This window comes from Cornus florida, unplaced genomic scaffold (assembly GCF_030987335.1).
Source record: "Cornus florida cultivar Cherokee Brave unplaced genomic scaffold, ASM3098733v1 CherokeeBrave_3.0.0_Hap2_Chr06, whole genome shotgun sequence".
NCBI classification, from domain to species: Eukaryota; Viridiplantae; Streptophyta; class Magnoliopsida; order Cornales; family Cornaceae; genus Cornus; species Cornus florida.
Window position 1 is genome coordinate 85,989,704 of NW_026775576.1, and position 16,742 is coordinate 86,006,445.

The 16,742-nt window shown below is 37.4% G+C and overlaps 3 protein-coding genes across 4 annotated transcripts; all 3 read right to left on the minus strand.

The window, feature by feature from the left end:
• Positions 1–107: 107 nt before the first annotated feature.
• Positions 108–3,387, minus strand: LOC132312545 (hexose carrier protein HEX6). Of its 2 annotated transcripts, XM_059810938.1 has the most exons (4): positions 3,052–3,175; positions 2,392–2,501; positions 1,894–2,216; positions 108–1,323 (listed from the first exon to the last, which is right to left on the minus strand). In XM_059810938.1, exons 2-4 carry the CDS (start codon positions 2,414–2,416, stop codon positions 253–255), a joined length of 1,419 nt encoding a protein of 472 aa, XP_059666921.1. In that variant the 5' UTR covers positions 2,417–2,501; positions 3,052–3,175; the 3' UTR covers positions 108–252. The 2 variants fall into 2 exon arrangements, with proteins under 2 accessions (XP_059666921.1, XP_059666920.1); XM_059810937.1 differs by lacking the exon at positions 2,392–2,501 and having other exon boundaries at positions 3,052–3,387.
• A 619-nt stretch (positions 3,388–4,006) lies between these two features.
• LOC132312544 (hexose carrier protein HEX6-like) lies at positions 4,007–6,949 on the minus strand. The gene is made up of 3 exons (XM_059810936.1): positions 6,607–6,949; positions 5,745–6,067; positions 4,007–5,126 (listed from the first exon to the last, which is right to left on the minus strand). The coding sequence occupies exons 1-3, from the start codon at positions 6,734–6,736 to the stop codon at positions 4,047–4,049; spliced, it is 1,533 nt and encodes a 510-aa protein (XP_059666919.1). The 5' UTR covers positions 6,737–6,949; the 3' UTR covers positions 4,007–4,046.
• A 287-nt stretch (positions 6,950–7,236) lies between these two features.
• On the minus strand, positions 7,237–16,011 carry LOC132312546 (hexose carrier protein HEX6-like). Its single transcript, XM_059810939.1, has 3 exons — positions 15,851–16,011; positions 9,029–9,351; positions 7,237–8,495 (listed from the first exon to the last, which is right to left on the minus strand). Exons 1-3 carry the CDS (start codon positions 15,969–15,971, stop codon positions 7,422–7,424), a joined length of 1,518 nt encoding a protein of 505 aa, XP_059666922.1. The 5' UTR covers positions 15,972–16,011; the 3' UTR covers positions 7,237–7,421.
• Between the last annotated feature and the right edge of the window lie 731 nt (positions 16,012–16,742).

A 16,742-nucleotide genomic window follows, 5' to 3' on the forward strand; every position in this document is an offset into this window, starting at 1 on the left:
GGCTGTGAATAGGAAGTAAAGCGCACGCAAAACGTGAGAGCAAAAGCGTGCTCATAGAGTAACAGCAACATAAAGAATTGTGTGACTTAGTTCAAGCATCAACCAAATATCGAAAATGGTAAATGTTTAGCCTGATTTATGCCACTGTAAAACATGAAAACAAACACACAAGTGCTTAATTTTTCACCCTGAAATTACATGATCTAAAAGTGTTTGACAATACGGTCATAGATTAATTTTCTTCAATTAATCTCAAGTCTCCTCCTTACTCGCGTCAAGCTCTTCCCCGACGATCCTCTTCCAGAACCAATGTTCCCTCCATACTCTATCCATCTTTTCAATAGGCATGTTCTTAGTCTCAGGCAGCAGTAGGTGAACAAACACAGTCATCACCACCACCCATGCCCCGAAAAAGAAGAAAATGCCAGACTTGAAATGGCAGAGCATAGACAGAAAAGTTTGAGCAACAATGAAAGTGAAAACAAAGCTGACTGCCACTGTAATACTTTGTCCAGCTGATCGAATCTCGAGTGGAAAAATCTCACTCGGAACTAACCATCCTAATGGACCCCATGACCAACCAAATCCGGCAACATAAACGCAGATTAAAATCAAGACCACAAGTGCATACCCTTTGCTCACCCCACCATGATCCTCTAGCTGAGCTGCCAATATGCCTCCAACCATTATTTGTGACACAAACATTTGTATCCCCCCAATTGTGAACAGAAGTCTTCTGCCTAGTTTATCAACTACCAACATTGATATGAAGGTTGAGCCAGTACCTACAACCCCGGTCACAACTGCAGACATGAGTGACGCGCTTTCTCCAAGACCAATAGTTCGGAAAAGTACTGGAGCATAGAAGGCAATGACATTTATTCCCGTGACTTGTTGGAAGAATGGTATGGCTATTGCCATAACTAGTTGAGGTCTATATTTTCTTTGTAGGATTTTCTTGAATGGGTGTTTGGTGGTATTGGATATGGCACTTGCTTTGATGAGATCATCGAGTTCAGCTTGGACATTTTCGGTGCCTCTGACTCGTTGCAGGATCATCTTGGCCTTTTGATGATCGTTGCTTCGCTGAATTAGGCTGTTGGGTGTTTCGGGGAGGAAAAGTGCTCCAAGAGTCAGAACTAAAGCAGGGGCTGCTGCCATGGCTAGGGAGATTCGCCAGCCCCAACCGCCTTTGATTTTTTGAGTACCGTAGTTGATAAGGTTTGCTGACAGAGCCCCAATGCCAATGCTGAACTGAAATCCATTGTTGATTGCTCCTCTATATCTCGGTGGAGCCATTTCTGAGAGATATAGTGGGACTGACTGCAGAAGAGGAAGAATAAAATATAACTGTTAATTAAATATATATTTTAGGAAACAAACCATCTATGTTGGCTGATTCATTGTTTGCCATTGAAGTTTTGAGAATGTTGCTGATTCTGTTGAGCTGAGGATTGTAATTAGGCATGCAAATGAGTCCAATTATCATTTCCTTTTTCGCGGTAAGTAATTTTTCTAGATAATTCGTTTTCTGCTTCTTTTTGTATCCAGCACATCCTACATTATCAATCACTCAGTAAAAATCATATTTTTACTTCTTTTTTTTAATCTGTTATTCTTCATATTTGTTTATATTTCAGTGCCAGGCAGAAAAATTATCTTCATCTTTCAGTTCGGCGGTGCATTATATGCCGCTTGCATTCATCTGTGATCCAATCTTTTTGGTATGCATTGCTAGCAAATGTAGAGACACTTCACATAACCTAGGCTGCATTAGTCTTTACTTCAATTATCATTAATAGTTGTGACCAGAAGCCTCGTGCACTTAACTAGCCCCTTTTTGAGTTACTGTCAAAAAGCAAATGTAAAACATAAAGAGGGGAGACTACCTACCTGATTTGCAAAACCAACCCCAACTCCAAGCAAGACGCGGCCAAATATCAGCATGTACACATTATATGCTGCTCCACCTAAGGCTGCACCAGCAAGGAATGCAGCTCCTCCGGCAAGGATTGATGGCTTGCGGCCAAAGGCTCTAGTGACAGAAGAGGCAAAGAAAGAAGCAATTAGACCGGCCACGTAGAGTGAGGACGTGAAAGAGGTCAGTAATTGACTGTCAAATTTACAGTAGTTGCTAATCTTGGTGTCTTCTTTCATCTTAGTGTACACCTCTGGGAAGAATTTCTTCAGAAATGGCTCCATGGAGGTCACTCCACCTTCACAATTGCTCGCAAATATTAATAAAACTGTTCTAACTTTCTCCTTAAATTGTTATATAATGTAAAATTCAACTTTCATAGTAATAGCAATGGCAATAGAGCCTAATTTTGATGGTTGGATCAAATTATATAAGCAGAATTTGAGTTGTCAAAGCTAGAATGCATATCAAACCAGTCACAACTTCTCTATTCTTCATACTGTGGGAAAATTTATCCCTGCATATATATATCACAATCCTGCTAAAGTAAAACCAATAGTAACTGCTTCTCACTCTTTTCCACCTAACCAAATACAAAATACAATAATAATAATAAGTAGAAAAATATCATAATATTATGAAAAAATTACACTTCCCAAAAAAAAATTTACTAGCAATTAGAACAAGAGAATACTACTATAAATCAAATATATATATGTTCTTATTATAATGCATTCTTTATTATACATTATTAGTGTGTGTGTGTGTGTGTGTGAGAGAGAGAGAGAGAGAGAGAGAGTCCTCCACACAAGTTCCATTCACATGTAGAAGAATATGAAAACTGCCAAAATCCCATTAAAGCATTATGTGACTCAAGAAAAATATTTGCCACATGCACAACTGTGTGGAAAGCCTATTGGTCCCAACTTTTGGGTGTCAAATAAATTAACTAACATATCTAAATCATGTGGATGATGAAAAACAAAAAACAGAACTGCTTTATCTTACACCATAAAAATCCTTAACAATTCTCCAACTTATTGCTAATTAGTGGGCAAAAAAGATAGATTGGTTTTCTATATGCAGAAGGGAAAACTAAAATGATCTCTAGATTTGTAGCATGAGATATATACCTGAAATACCGATATCGTAGCCAAAAAGAACTCCTCCCATAGCAGCCATCATACAGGATAACACAACAAATAGAGTCATCCTGCCATTGTATTCCCCACCTTCACTTGTTATGGATAATCCCACTGCCATGGCTACCCCCAAGCTTGCAGAGGAGAGAGAGAGAGAGAGAGAGAGAGGGAGGGAGGGAGGGAGGGAGGGAGGAAGGTCCAATTTGACTGCTAGATATCATCAGTGTGGTCAGTGAGGGATATTCATAAAAAAGTATCACATATCTCTTGGACTTTTAGGACAATGTGGGGTGTTGATTGAATAATGGAGCTTGGAAGATTTTGTAGTCTTGTGGGCTTCACTGTCGAAGAAGACTGGTACATATAACAGATACAAACAAGACCAATTTTATTACTCAACATATTAAGGAAAGTTCTTGGAAACAATATTCTAACATATATATATATAGCTCTATGATTTGGCATATTTCACAATTATTGGAAGATAATCTTTGATATTCCCTAACATAAAGAAAGAAATTTGATTGTAATGACAAGGTTAGAGACAAGTATTGTCCCATTTTGAATTTCCTCGATAGTTGTTTGGAAGGACAAATAGGCCTTGCAAGTGACAGATTGAAATGTTTGACTGATTTTTTTAAAAGTTGTCTCTGCCAAGAATACTTTATATATTGTGGCTTCTTTGGAATTACAAAATGAATTGATGTGGGGTTGATCCTATCATCTTTACTTCTGCATTTTTTTTAGTCAGTTGTTGCTTACATTCAATTAGTTGAATAACAAAAATATGATGATTTTTGGAATGATCTTTGACAAACAGATAATTGAAGTCATGCATCAACAAAATATCGAAATGGTAACTATTTAGCCTGGTTTAGGCTTCTGTAAAATATGAGAGCACACCTGCAAAAAGAACTTTCTTCATCATGAGGTTACATGTTAGAAATTGCTCAACAATGGTGTCGTAAATTCGAATTTATTTAATCTCATGACCCTTCCATTTTACTCCCCTCATGCTCTTCCCCAACAATCTTCTTCCAAAACCAGTGTTCCCTCCATACTCTATCCATCTTTTCAATTGGCATGTTCTTAGTCTCTGGCAACAACACATAAACAAATCCGGTCATCACCAACACCCATCCCCCGAAAAAGAAGAAAATCCCAGCCTTAAAGTGGCAGAGCATAGCTAGAAAAGTTTGAGCAATAACAAAGGTGAAGAGAAAGTTCACTGCCACTGCAATACTTTGTCCAGCAGAACGAATCTCCAACGAAAATATTTCACTTGGGACTAGCCATCCCAATGGACCCCAAGACCAAGCAAATCCACAAGTATAAATGCAGATAAAAATCAACACCAGAAGAGAATACCCTTTGCTCATCCCACCATGATCACCTAGCTGAGCTGCCATTATGCTTCCAACCATTAATTGTGACACAAACATTTGTATCCCACCAAATATGAACAGAACTCTTCTGCCAAGCTTATCAACTATCAGCATTGAGACAAAGGTTGAGCCGGTACCCACAACCCCGGTCACAAGTAATGAGGACAAGAGTGATGCACTTTCACCTAGACCAATAGTTCGAAAAAGGACTGGAGCATAGAAGGAAATGACATTGATCCCCGTGACTTGTTGGAAGAATGGTATAGCTATTGCCATGACAAGCTGAGGCCTATATTTTCTTTGTATGATTTTCTTGAATGGGTGTTTGGTGGTATTCGATATAGCACTAGCTTTGATGAGATCATCAAGTTCCGCTTGGACATCTTCAGTGCCTCTAACTCGTTGCAGCATCAACTTGGCCTTTTGATGATCGTTGCTCCTTCGCTGAATTAGGCTGTTGGGTGTTTCGGGGAGGAAAAGTGCGCCAAGAGTCAGAATTGAAGCAGGGACAGCTGCCATGGCTAGGGAGATTCGCCAGCCCCAACCGCCTTTGATTTTTTCGACACCATAGTTAATAAGGTTTGCTGTCAGTACCCCGATAGCTACACAGAGCTGGAAGCCAGTGTTGATTGCTCCTCTGTATCTAGGAGGAGCCATTTCTGAAAGATATAGTGGGACTGACTGCAGAAGAAGCAGAGTAGAGGTAAAGGTTAACCAAACATAGATTTTAGAAAACATGCCATTCAAATTGGGCAGTCATTATTTCCCTATTGAAAATTGAGAATAGTGCATCTCTTTTTTTTCTTTTTTCTTTTTTTTTTTTCTTTTTGTTTTTTAATGACATATAAGTAATTTTTCTACATGATTCTGCTTCTACTTCTGTTTGAAGGACATAAATTATTGTCACTAATCAAAATTATAATTTTTACTTCTATTTAATATGTTATTATTCATACTTTTTCTTTGTCATGAACTGCTATCAAATGTAGATGCATTTGATCACATTTTCATCCCTTTCTGATTCTACAGAAGATGAGTCTTCTTGATGTGAAAATCACTTGCCTTTTCCCTTTTGGCTTTCAAGTTTGCTACCTCCTGATCAATAAACTTTGCACTTATGTCAATAGGCTTGTTGCTAAAATAGTGAACTACGGTAATGGGATTCTAATTGCACTAAGAGAGAGATCAGTACTACTACATTTTGGAGGGTGCATTAGTTTTTAGTTCATTCAGCATTACTAGTTGTTATCAGAAGCCTATCAAACACGATCCCAAACAGAAAGCAGTGAGACTGTCTACCTGATTTGCAAAACCAACCCCAACGCCAAGCAAGATGCGGCCAAATATCAGCATGTACACATTATAAGCTGCACCACCGAGGGCTGAACCAGCAAGGAATGCAGCTCCTCCGACAAGGATTGATGGCTTGCGACCAAAGGCTCTAGTGATCCATGAGGCAAAGAACGAAGCAATTAGGCCGGCCACGTAGAGTGAGGATGTGAATGAGGTCAACAACTGGCTGTCAAATTTGCAGTAGTTACTAATCTCAGTGTCTTCTTTCATCTTAGTGTACACTTCTGGGAAGAATTTCTTCAGAAATGACTCCATGGAGGTCACTCCACCTTCACATGCAATTACCAGCACTTGTCGTTAAAACTTCTCAACTTTTCCCTCAAATGGTTATGCAATGTGATTCAACTTTTATAGTAATAGCAATCACAACAATTTCAAAACTCTTAAATAGCTAGATGTATTTTATGTATGAAAAGATATACTTATTGTGTAAAAGGTAAAACTATAGTAAAGTACTGTATTATGGAACTCTTTTAAAGTACCTAAAACAGTACCCTGTGTGTGTGAGAGAGAGAGATAAGGACTTTCAATTAAGATTCATTCACATATGGCAGCATGAGAAAACTTCCAAATCCTCAAAACAGCATATACTGTGTGGTATCAGTGAAATATGTACGACTCAACAACTATGTAAGAAACCTCAAATAGTCCCAACTTATTTAGTGGCAGCTAACATAAATAAATCATGCGAATTATGAAAAACAATCAACAGAGCAGTTTGTGTATTTTTTAATAAATGGGTAATTGATAGATTGATTTTCTATGCAGAAAAGAAAACTAGAATGATCTGTTTATTTGTAAGAGAGACCTGAAATTCCGATATCATAGCCGAAGATAATTCCTCCTGTGGCAGCCACCATGCAAGATAGCACAACAAATGCTGTCATCCTACCATTGTATTCCATGCCTTCATCCCTTACTGCTAATACCACTGCCATAGCTTCCCCAAGCTCTCTCTCTCTCTCTCCCTCTCTCTCTATGTCTCTCTCTCCCTCCCTCTCTCTCTCCCTCTCTCTCTCTCCCTCTCACACACAGAACAGTCCAACTTGACTGCTCGATATCAGCTTGTCAATGCGGTTAGTGTGGGATATTCACTCCACTGGACTTTTAGTAAGATGCTGAGTTGAATAATGGAGCTACAAGTTTGTACTTTTGTTGGACAAGTAGAGCTAAAGGTTTGTAGTCTTGTGGACTTCACTATCAAAGACATATTACAGGTAACAGAATCAAACGTGACCAATTTTACCGTAGAAGGAAATGTTTTTAGAAACAATATACTAAAATAAATATAACTTTAAGAACTAAATGTAACCCATATTGGGAGAGAGTTCCTTATTTTACTTAAGAAATAAATTTGATTGTACTAACAAGGGATCTTTATTCAATGAAATCAGAAGGCAATATATATATATATATAGTTATATATATGATAAAAAGAGAAAAAATGATATCCATGATTTTTACTGAATTAACTACCATGAAATGGAAATTGAAGTCATGCATCAATAGATCAACTGCATATTGATCATCCTGAAATTACATTGCTTGGTACACATAAAGAACTTTGACCATCCTGAAATTACATAGTAACAATTGCTCAAAAGTATTCATTTCGATTCAATCTCATGCCCCTTCCATTTTACTCACCTCATGCTCTTCCCCAACAATTTTCTTCCAAAACCAGTGTTCCATCCATACTCTCTCCATCTGTTCAATTGGAATGTTCTTAGTCTCCGGCAACAACACGTAAACAAATCCGGTCATCACCACCACCCATCCTCCGAAAAAGAAGAAAATCCCAGCCTTGAAGTGGCAAAGCATAACTAGAAAATTTTGTGCGATAACAAAGGTGAAGAGAAAATTCACTGCCACTGCAATACTTTGTCCAGCAGAACGAACCTCCAACGAAAAAATTTCACTTGGAACTAGCCATCCCAATGGACCCCAAGACCATCGGTATCCTGCAACGTAAGTGCAAATCAAAATCAAAGCCAGATGAGTGTACCCTTTGCTCATCCCACCGTGATCCCCTAGCTGAGCTGCCATTATGCCTCCAACCATGATTTGTGAGACTAACATTTGTATCCCCCCACTTGTGAACAGAACTTTTCGGCCATGTTTATCAACTATCAACATTGATATGAATGTTGAGATATTACCCACAAACCCAATCACAACTGCAGACAAGAGGGACGCGCTTTCACCTAGAACAGTTGTTCGAAAAAGTATTGGAGCATAGAAGGCAATGACATTGATGCCTGTCACTTGTTGAAAGAATGGTATGGCTATTGCCATCACAAGTTGTGGCCTATATTTTCTTTGTATGATTTTCTTGAATGGGTGGTTGATGGTTTTCGAAATGGCACTAGCTCTGATGAGATCATCAAGTTCAGCTTGGACATCTTCGGTGCCTCTAACTCGTTGCAGCATCACCCTGGCCTTTTGATGATCGTTGCTACGTTGAACTAGGCAGTTGGGTGTTTCCGGTAGGAAAACTGCCCCAAGAGTCAGAATTGAAGCAGGGATTGAGGCCATTCCTAGTGAGATTCGCCAGCCCCAACCGCCACTGATCTTTTCCGTGCCATAGTTAATAAGGTTTGCTGCTAGACCCCCAATACCAATGCTGAACTGGAAGCCATTGTTGATTGCTCCTCTGTATCTTGGTGGAGCCATTTCTGAGAGATACAGTGGGACTGACTGCAGTAGCAACATATTATTACTATAAATGTTAGACCAAATAATATACTTTAGAAAAGAATACTATCTTTAATTTATAAAACACTTCATTATTTGCCATTGAAAATTAAGAACATTTTGAGAAATCCACTCTACAGAATATGAAATACTTTGATTACTGTCAAAACCATTTTCCTTTTTCTTTTTTTCTTTTTTTCTTTTTTTTTTCATCTTTCAGTTTGCTTCTTCCTCATCAATGTTTTTGCACTTGCTGAAATAGACTTGTTTTTAAAACAATGAACTGTGGTAACAAAAGGTCTAGTGGCGATAAACACTTACACAATGAACTGTGGTAACAAGGTCTAGTGGCAATGAACACTTACACACAGAGCAGTAATCAAATTATATTGCAAATTGTAATCAATTTCCACCCTTTAATTTTGTCACATTTACACATATTTTATCAAATAGGGAACTCCTTGGGCCTTATTTGAATCAGCATTGACAGTGGCAATTAGAAAAAAATCTTGAACAGAACTGAACAGAGACTATACCTGATTCGCGAAACCAATGCCAACTCCAAGCAAGATGCGGCCAAATATGAGCATGTAGACATCATAAGCCGCGCCACCAAGGGCTGCACAGGCAAGGTATGCAGCCCCTCCGAGAAGGATTGATGGCCTGCGCCCATAGGCTCTGGTGATCGAGGAGGCAAAGAAGGAAGCAACAAGGCCAGCCACATAGAGTGAGGACATGAATAAGGTCAACAACTGGCAGTCAAATTTGCAGTAGTTGCTAACAGTGTTTTCTTCTTTCATCTTAGTGTACCCTTGAGGGAAGAATTTCTTCAGAAATGGCTCCATGGAGGTCACTCCACCTTCAAAATTACAAGCAATTATCACTTAAACATTTCAATTTTCCCTCAAATAATTATACAATATTTAATCTCAACTTTTAGAAATAGATAACACAAAATAAAATCAGTACAGATTTCACAAATCTTTGGATTATTGGATCGGATCACTTATATTTCTTTTTGGATTCAAATAGTATCATACTTTACCAATCCAAATTTAATCCATTGATACGTCTAATACTATCAATTGTTAAAACGCCTTATTCTATAAAATTAAATAAGAAATAATTATTCATCATCACTAATATTATTTTGCAACTTTTTGTATTGTTGAGAGAGAAAAATTAAGATAAAGTGACCTCCAAACAAGAACCATTAACATAGAGCAGCATGTGAAAACTGTCAAACTCCCAATACAAGGGGAGTTTGAATCCCAAGAATTTTTTCGATAATTGCCCTATGAGACAGGACTTCATATGTGTGGTTGTAATGACCCGGTCTTTTTCCTCCTTTTCCATTTTCGGCGATTTTCTTTTTTCATCTTTTTCCTATTTTGTCTTTTCCTTATTTCGTCTTTTACTCGTTTATCGTTTTTCCTTGCTTAATCTCACTTCGGGTGTTCGGATTTGATTCCGGTTTTGCATGCATTCATGATACTTGATTTCCATGACATTAGTATTTTCACTTTTGTTGAAAAGCATGCTAGTTGCTTACTTTATTCATAAAGGGCATGAATGCATACTTTATTATAATTATTCATAACTTTTGGGGTTTTAGTGTAATTATGTAAAATAATTATTTTTCATTTTGGGGACCTTTTTGTAATTTATTTTGGAGGATATTTTGAAAAAGAACCATTTTGCAATTTTTGAAAAGTGTGACAAGTGTCACACTCTCATGGAGCCATTTGTTGGCATTTAGGTGAAGAGACTTGGCACCATGACTTCTTGACATTTAGTGGGTGGATCCATGTGGTAGCCTTAGATTGGTGCACATGTAACCATTGATTATTGACAAGTGTAGGCTTGAGATTAAGCATAATGATAGAGCCTTTGATTTGTGACAAGTGTAGAATCAAGATTTAGTCTTGCAAGTGTGTGTGTAAGAGGTTGTGTAAGAGCACATAGTGAGTGGACGATCTCTAGCCCTTCCACTCACCATTTTTCACTTATCCTCTTCATTTTCCTTAGTTCTTCAAAGTTTTAACCTAGCCACCATTGGAGAAAAGCTTGGTTAATAGCTTTCTTCTTCAATTTTGGTGCCCTTCCATTTATCTTAGATTAAGAACCTTAACTAGTAAAAGTTTCCTCTCATTCTCCTCTTTATTAACCCTAACCTTGTTTTCCATTTAGTGTTTGGTTGCTTGGATTATAGAGATTCAATTTTCTATTGAGGTAGGGGTGGTAATATGTTTATATTTTAAGTGTTTTATAATCTTTTGGGGTTTAATATATATTGTGTACATGTTTCTAATATGATAGTCTTGCATATTATAGGAAATCCCTATGATTGACTTAGGGTTTATTTGATCTAAGCATGTATATTGTGTATGTATCTTGTGTAGGATTATTGTTGTTGTATAGAAGTCTTATTGATTTGAATTACTATACTATTGTGATGATAATTCTACATTTAAGTTGATTACTATTGGTGATTGTAATTATTTTAGAAGCTTAATACTATAAATGTTGTAATCTAATATATAAAGCTTATTGTTGAGACATGGTTTAAATTGATGAGTTTATGGTATTATATTGCACATTATATCATGTTAAGAACTTGTCACTTATTATGTCATTCTAGATTTGGAACTCTAAGACATGGTTTGTGTGGTTTCAAAGATACTTGTACATGGAAGGTGGTTTATATGCCTTAAATTATGATATATAAGTTTTGAACTTGATATATTTTGGATTCTCTTAGGACATTGTGTTACAAGTGACATGGCTAAAGTTTGGCTTTAGTGCGAGAGGTATGAGTTCTCCCCAATTGAGATAGTGCGCACTAGGATAGTCTTCCCAGCAAGTTAATGCCCGGAATAACCATATTGATCTTGGTTTAGTCCAAGACGAGATGTCCAAGTTTTCCATTATGTGATTTCGCATTAAATTTCAAGTTGACAACCAATGTTTAATTGTAACTTGTAATTTTTGGTTGATTGCGAATTGATGTTGTTAAGTACATTAACATTGTTATGTGTTGTTTAAGAATCATTTAAGTTCGCTTAAGATGATCCCTTAGCACACCTTGAACTTAGACGTTAAGTGGAATACTCCCTTGTATTCGTCTATATTGATCTCGCAATGATATTGAAACTTTAGGGTATACGCATATGTTTCTCCTACGAGTAACTTGATTACTCACCCTAGTGGTTTGGGTTGTTTTTCAGGTAAAGAGACCATGTTCATGGATGCTCATCATCCTTAGAAGCTTTTGAGCTAGTTGAAGCATTTTTGTATATTAGTGTAACGACCCTAGCTGATGCCAAGAATTTTACAAAAAATTCGACATAACCCCCCCTAAAAATTGACCTACCGCAACCTGTTTAAATGCATTTTTTTTTTTTTTTCTAACCTGTCATGCAACAAATTTTCGAATTCACGGCAACAGTATATGATCATACACAATCAAATAACACCGATAATTACTTTAACTAAAATTATCCTTCCCATTCGTCAACAAGGTTACATGCTATCAAATTCCCATCCAAAATACCATCAAATACCTTAGTTAAATTACATGACAAAGTTTTGCAAAATATACATATACACCTTTATACTTTTAGTGCTTTGCAAAAATAATGGGAAATATACAAAAGACACAAAAGTGAGCTTCTAGTATCGCTCAAGCTTGAGGTGGGTTGTCGTCCACCGATTCTTTTCCAAAACCTGAAAAAAATGTAAAAATAGTAGGGTGAGCTATATGCTCAGTAGGTGACACTTAAGACACAAATCTTGTGTCCTTGTGAATTCAAGCAAAGCATAGGCCAATGGGAGATAGGATCATACAATGTAGGGGATCAAATACAACATACAATTCAATTCCAATTATAAACAATGCAATGCAATGCAATGAAATGCAATACATGTCAATGACACTCCCTATTTTCATTCTCAAAACCATCACTTTCAAACGTTAATACAGCCCGCTCTTTGGTAACCCCGCCGCGACACGAAAGGAGGATTTGCTAGTGTCCTTGACCCTTGGTAACCCCGCGGCGTCATTATGGGGCCCAGCTAGCTCAACCACGCTAGGGCGACTCCCTAGTCCCCTCTAGGCTATATTAACCTCCGGCCCATTGGTAACCCCACAGCGACCGGGTTTCGCATAAAACCATTTTATCAAAAACACTTCCCTGAAATTCCCCATATTTATTTCAAGAACAATTTCTCCCATTTCATGCAAACCCAATGGTATGTGCATATATATATATTCCATACATTCAATGTCATGGCATTTAAAATTTTCCATCATAAAATTAAACATTCAACATGTTCAACATCTCCCAAGTAATTATTAACACATTGAGATATAACAAAATACATTTAAGCATGTGCATATATATATATATATGAGCTCAACATCATGAATTGGGAAATTTGGCGCAATTTAAATAAGCATACTCTCATACATCAATTTCAGCATGCTAGCACATAGTAAACATAGGAAATCAACAACTAAATATAATTTGCACATGAACCAACCATATTCAAGATCGTGAAAACCCTCTAGACATCATTAATACCATCATAGATATAATTAACTCTAAATTAAGTATATTTAATACAACATGGAGGTAAAATTCACAATAGAACAAGATTAGAGTGGATTAAGATGCCCCTACCTCAAAAATGAGCAAACCCTAGAAAATGGGTCCTAAATTTCGAAGTTCAAAGGGTGTACCTGTAACGACCCTCACCCTGGCCAGACACAATATTGTCCGCTTTTGGCTCACCCAGACCAGAGACTTCCCAGGGGGTCACCCATCCTGGTACTACTCCAAGTTAAGCACGCTTAACTACAGAGTTCTGATGGGTTCACGGCCATCACGGCTTTAAAACGCGTTGTGTCATAGAAGGGTGTTGAATCTACATATAGCACTTGCCCCATCCACACCCAGACGATGTGGGATTGTGCACCTGTAGCTCGCCCAGTGTGGTAGCCTACTGGTGCCCCCTGCACACGCTCACACACACCCGCCCACAAGGTCGCTACAATCACCCCCCCTTTGGGGCCCAACGTCCTCGTTGGCCACACTTCCTGCTGGGTCAGGCTCTGATACCATTTGTAACGACCCTCACCCTGGCCAGACACAATATTGTCCACTTTTGGCTCACCCAGACCAGAGACTTCCCAGGGGGTCACCCATCCTGGTACTACTCCAAATTAAGCACGCTTAACTACAGAGTTCTGATGGGTTCACGGCCATCACGGCTTTAAAACGCGTTGTGTCATAGAAGGGTGTTGAATCTACATATAGCACTTGCCCCATCCACACCCAGACGATGTGGGATTGTGCACCTGTAGCTCGCCCACTGGTGCCCCCTGCACACGCTCACACACACCCGCCCACAAGGTCGCCACAGTACCAAATCTGGAATTGTTGGTATGTATGCCTAGAGCTTGACACAAGCTTCGTTTTGCCTCAAACGGCACCTCAATCTGACAAAAGATGAAGGAGCAATCAACAATGGAAGCTTAAAGTGAAAAAAAAAAAAAAAAAAAAAGAAAAGAAGGAGAAGCAGAGAGCGTCTGTCGGGAGAGAAAGAGAAAGGCAGAGACCAATTTTGGCCTCACAATTCACTTAAAAAGTGATGTGGGTCCCACTTCTTTTATAATTTCTTTTTCTCATTTTCTTTTTCATTTAAATCACACACCACACAATTATATACAGACATCACAATTAGCATGCACTAGTTTAGCATGTTTTATCTTTTGGATGTAATACTTTTGTATATTATGGATGTATGGTATTTTAGAAGCTAAGATGGCTTCCTTCATGTAATGTGTATCTAAGTACTCTTTTTTATGTTTGTTTTGTATGTGTAGCATGACGCTAAAAGCCATTAACATGAAAGATTACAAGTATGTTCTCTTTAAAACTCAAGTAGTGCCATTGTAGCTTATTTGTGAGAAATGTAGGCTTTGTATACTAAACTTGTTAATGGAATGTAAAGAGGACTTAGGCCATGTTGGTACATCTATTTTATCATATTGCTTGCATTTGCATACTCACTTTGGCAAACAATACCTTCCTTGATGAAACAAAAACCTAAAGTTGCATATTTTTTAGTTTTGATCCTATTCTGTTACAGGGGCATTTCGGGTATTTAACAATGAATTTTTTTCATTTTTCCTCGCGCGTCACATAGAAAACTTGATTTTGAGGGGGGTTTATTTTTTGTGTTTTTCCAGAAAACATCATCTTGGCCCTCAAAAGTCAATATTTTTTCAGAAAATCCTTGCTGCCAGGTTTTGCAAATTTTTAGTACAAATGTAGTTGGTACTATTCATCGACTTTTTTTTGAAAATCGTCACGACCGATCCGAAACTTCCGGAGGTCTTGTGGGTGTATTTTAAGATTGCATTTTCAGTTTAGGCAATTTAAAAACCTCCCAAAGCCCTATTTCCAAAACTTGGGCAGTAGCTCGGATTCGTTTTTTTCCTCTTGACCTGATTTTCTTGGGGGCATTCTGGGCATTTTACAATGCATTTTTTTTGTTTCCGTCTGCTATTGGGGTAGGAAACTTGATTTTAGGGGGGGTTTCTTCTTTGAGTTTTTCCAAAAAAGTCCGTTTACATACCCGTTTTTACTCTCAGTTGCAGCAATTGTGGGTTGTCCTCGTCGGGCCGCCATGACATCATTTTTGTTTTTGACCTTTCTCCCCCGTCCGGACTCCAAATTGAGTAAACTTTGTTTTGAACTTGACTAATTTGTCATTGTCTTTCTAGTGGTATGCTCGATAGCACCTGAATCCACTTTTGTAAAATGACCATTTTACCCCTAGGTTCTTTTTGACCGTTTTTAAAACGACACTTCTGCATTTGTTTCCTTTGGGTTCGGTGACCTCATTGAGGGTTACATTGGTGTCTTAGAGACGCATTGTATATCAAGAGACCGTTGTTTCACCTTTCGCTTCCGCATTTTTCGAATCCATTATCGGATCATCTTGTGGTCATCACTGACGCACCGGGTTTACAAAAACTTGGGCCGTCATAGTGGTGGTGGATTATAGATTGTTCTAAGCGTTCCACCACCACCATTGTGGACACACACACACATATATATATTCGCGTGTGGTTCTTAACTTTGTGATAAACCTTCCGTAATCCAAACATGGTGTATATTAAACTAGCATAATTGTTCTATCTTTACACTACAGAAACCTTTAATAATTCATCAATTTGTTTATTACTCTGTTAATTAAACGGTAATAGATATATATAGCTAGAATTAAAAATGATTTTTTATGCAGAAAAGTAAAATAAAAAAGATTTGTAGAGTTGTAAAAAGAGATACCTGCAATGCCAATATCATAGCCAAACATAACTCCTCCCATGGCAGCCATCATACATGATAACACAACAAATGGTGTCATTCTGCCATTGTATTCACTCTTTTTCTCTAATCCCACCGCCATGACTTCCTCCAAACTACACACACACAAAAACACACACACACGCCCAGAGAGAGAGAGAGAGGAGTTCAACTTAAGGTTAATGTCTGGTTTGACTATAAAAGATGTAAAAGTAAAAATTGGTATAAAATTGGTTTGGTTGATAGTCTTTTAAAAATTGATTTTCCGAAATAAATTTAAAATTTTTTGTTTCTCATTTTTGGAGAACAGTTTCTTCTAATTATTAAAAAACAAATAAAACTGCTTTTGTAATTATTAAAACTATTTTCAAATTATTAAATCAAACAGTTCCAAATTCAAAGTGTTTTAAAGCAACACACACTATAGTTATGATTGGAGTAAATTTAGTACCAATTTTAATTAGAAAGTGAAGAGGTCCGAATAAATGTAAAAATTCAACATATTTAGAAAATAGTTGCGAGAATAATTTTAAAATAATCCTTGATATCCTAAAGAAATAAAATTGTTTGTAAAACCAAGGAAATTTATAAAAAGAAATAAAATGAAATATAAAACAAATAATAATTCAAAACAAACTCAACTCAATCCAACTCAGCACAACTTATCTCCAATTTTCTTAAAGTTGGTACATGAGGATGACATATTTAGTTTCTTGGACTATATGACAATGGGGGCTTGAAAAATGGAGCTTCTTTGTCAAAAGTCGTCCATTAATAAGTTTGGACAAAGAAAGAGAAGTTTTGGAAAGCAAAATACTAATAATATGGACTATATAATATATGTGCATGACTTTAATGATTTGACATATGACAC

Coding starts and splice junctions, on each gene's coding strand:
- LOC132312545 (XM_059810937.1), bottom strand. CDS start 3,181: ATGGCAGTGGGATTATCCATAACAAGTGAAGGTGGGGAATACAATGGC. Junction 2,217..3,051: donor CTACGATATCGGTATTTCAG/GTATATATCTCA, acceptor GCAATTGTGAAG/GTGGAGTGACCTCCATGGAG. Junction 1,324..1,893: donor GGGTTGGTTTTGCAAATCAG/GTAGGTAGTCTC, acceptor CCTCTTCTGCAG/TCAGTCCCACTATATCTCTC.
- LOC132312544 (XM_059810936.1), bottom strand. CDS start 6,736: ATGGCAGTGGTATTAGCAGTAAGGGATGAAGGCATGGAATACAATGGT. Junction 6,068..6,606: donor CTATGATATCGGAATTTCAG/GTCTCTCTTACA, acceptor TTGCATGTGAAG/GTGGAGTGACCTCCATGGAG. Junction 5,127..5,744: donor GGGTTGGTTTTGCAAATCAG/GTAGACAGTCTC, acceptor CTTCTTCTGCAG/TCAGTCCCACTATATCTTTC.
- LOC132312546 (XM_059810939.1), bottom strand. CDS start 15,971: ATGGCGGTGGGATTAGAGAAAAAGAGTGAATACAATGGCAGAATGACA. Junction 9,352..15,850: donor CTATGATATTGGCATTGCAG/GTATCTCTTTTT, acceptor GTAATTTTGAAG/GTGGAGTGACCTCCATGGAG. Junction 8,496..9,028: donor GCATTGGTTTCGCGAATCAG/GTATAGTCTCTG, acceptor TTGCTACTGCAG/TCAGTCCCACTGTATCTCTC.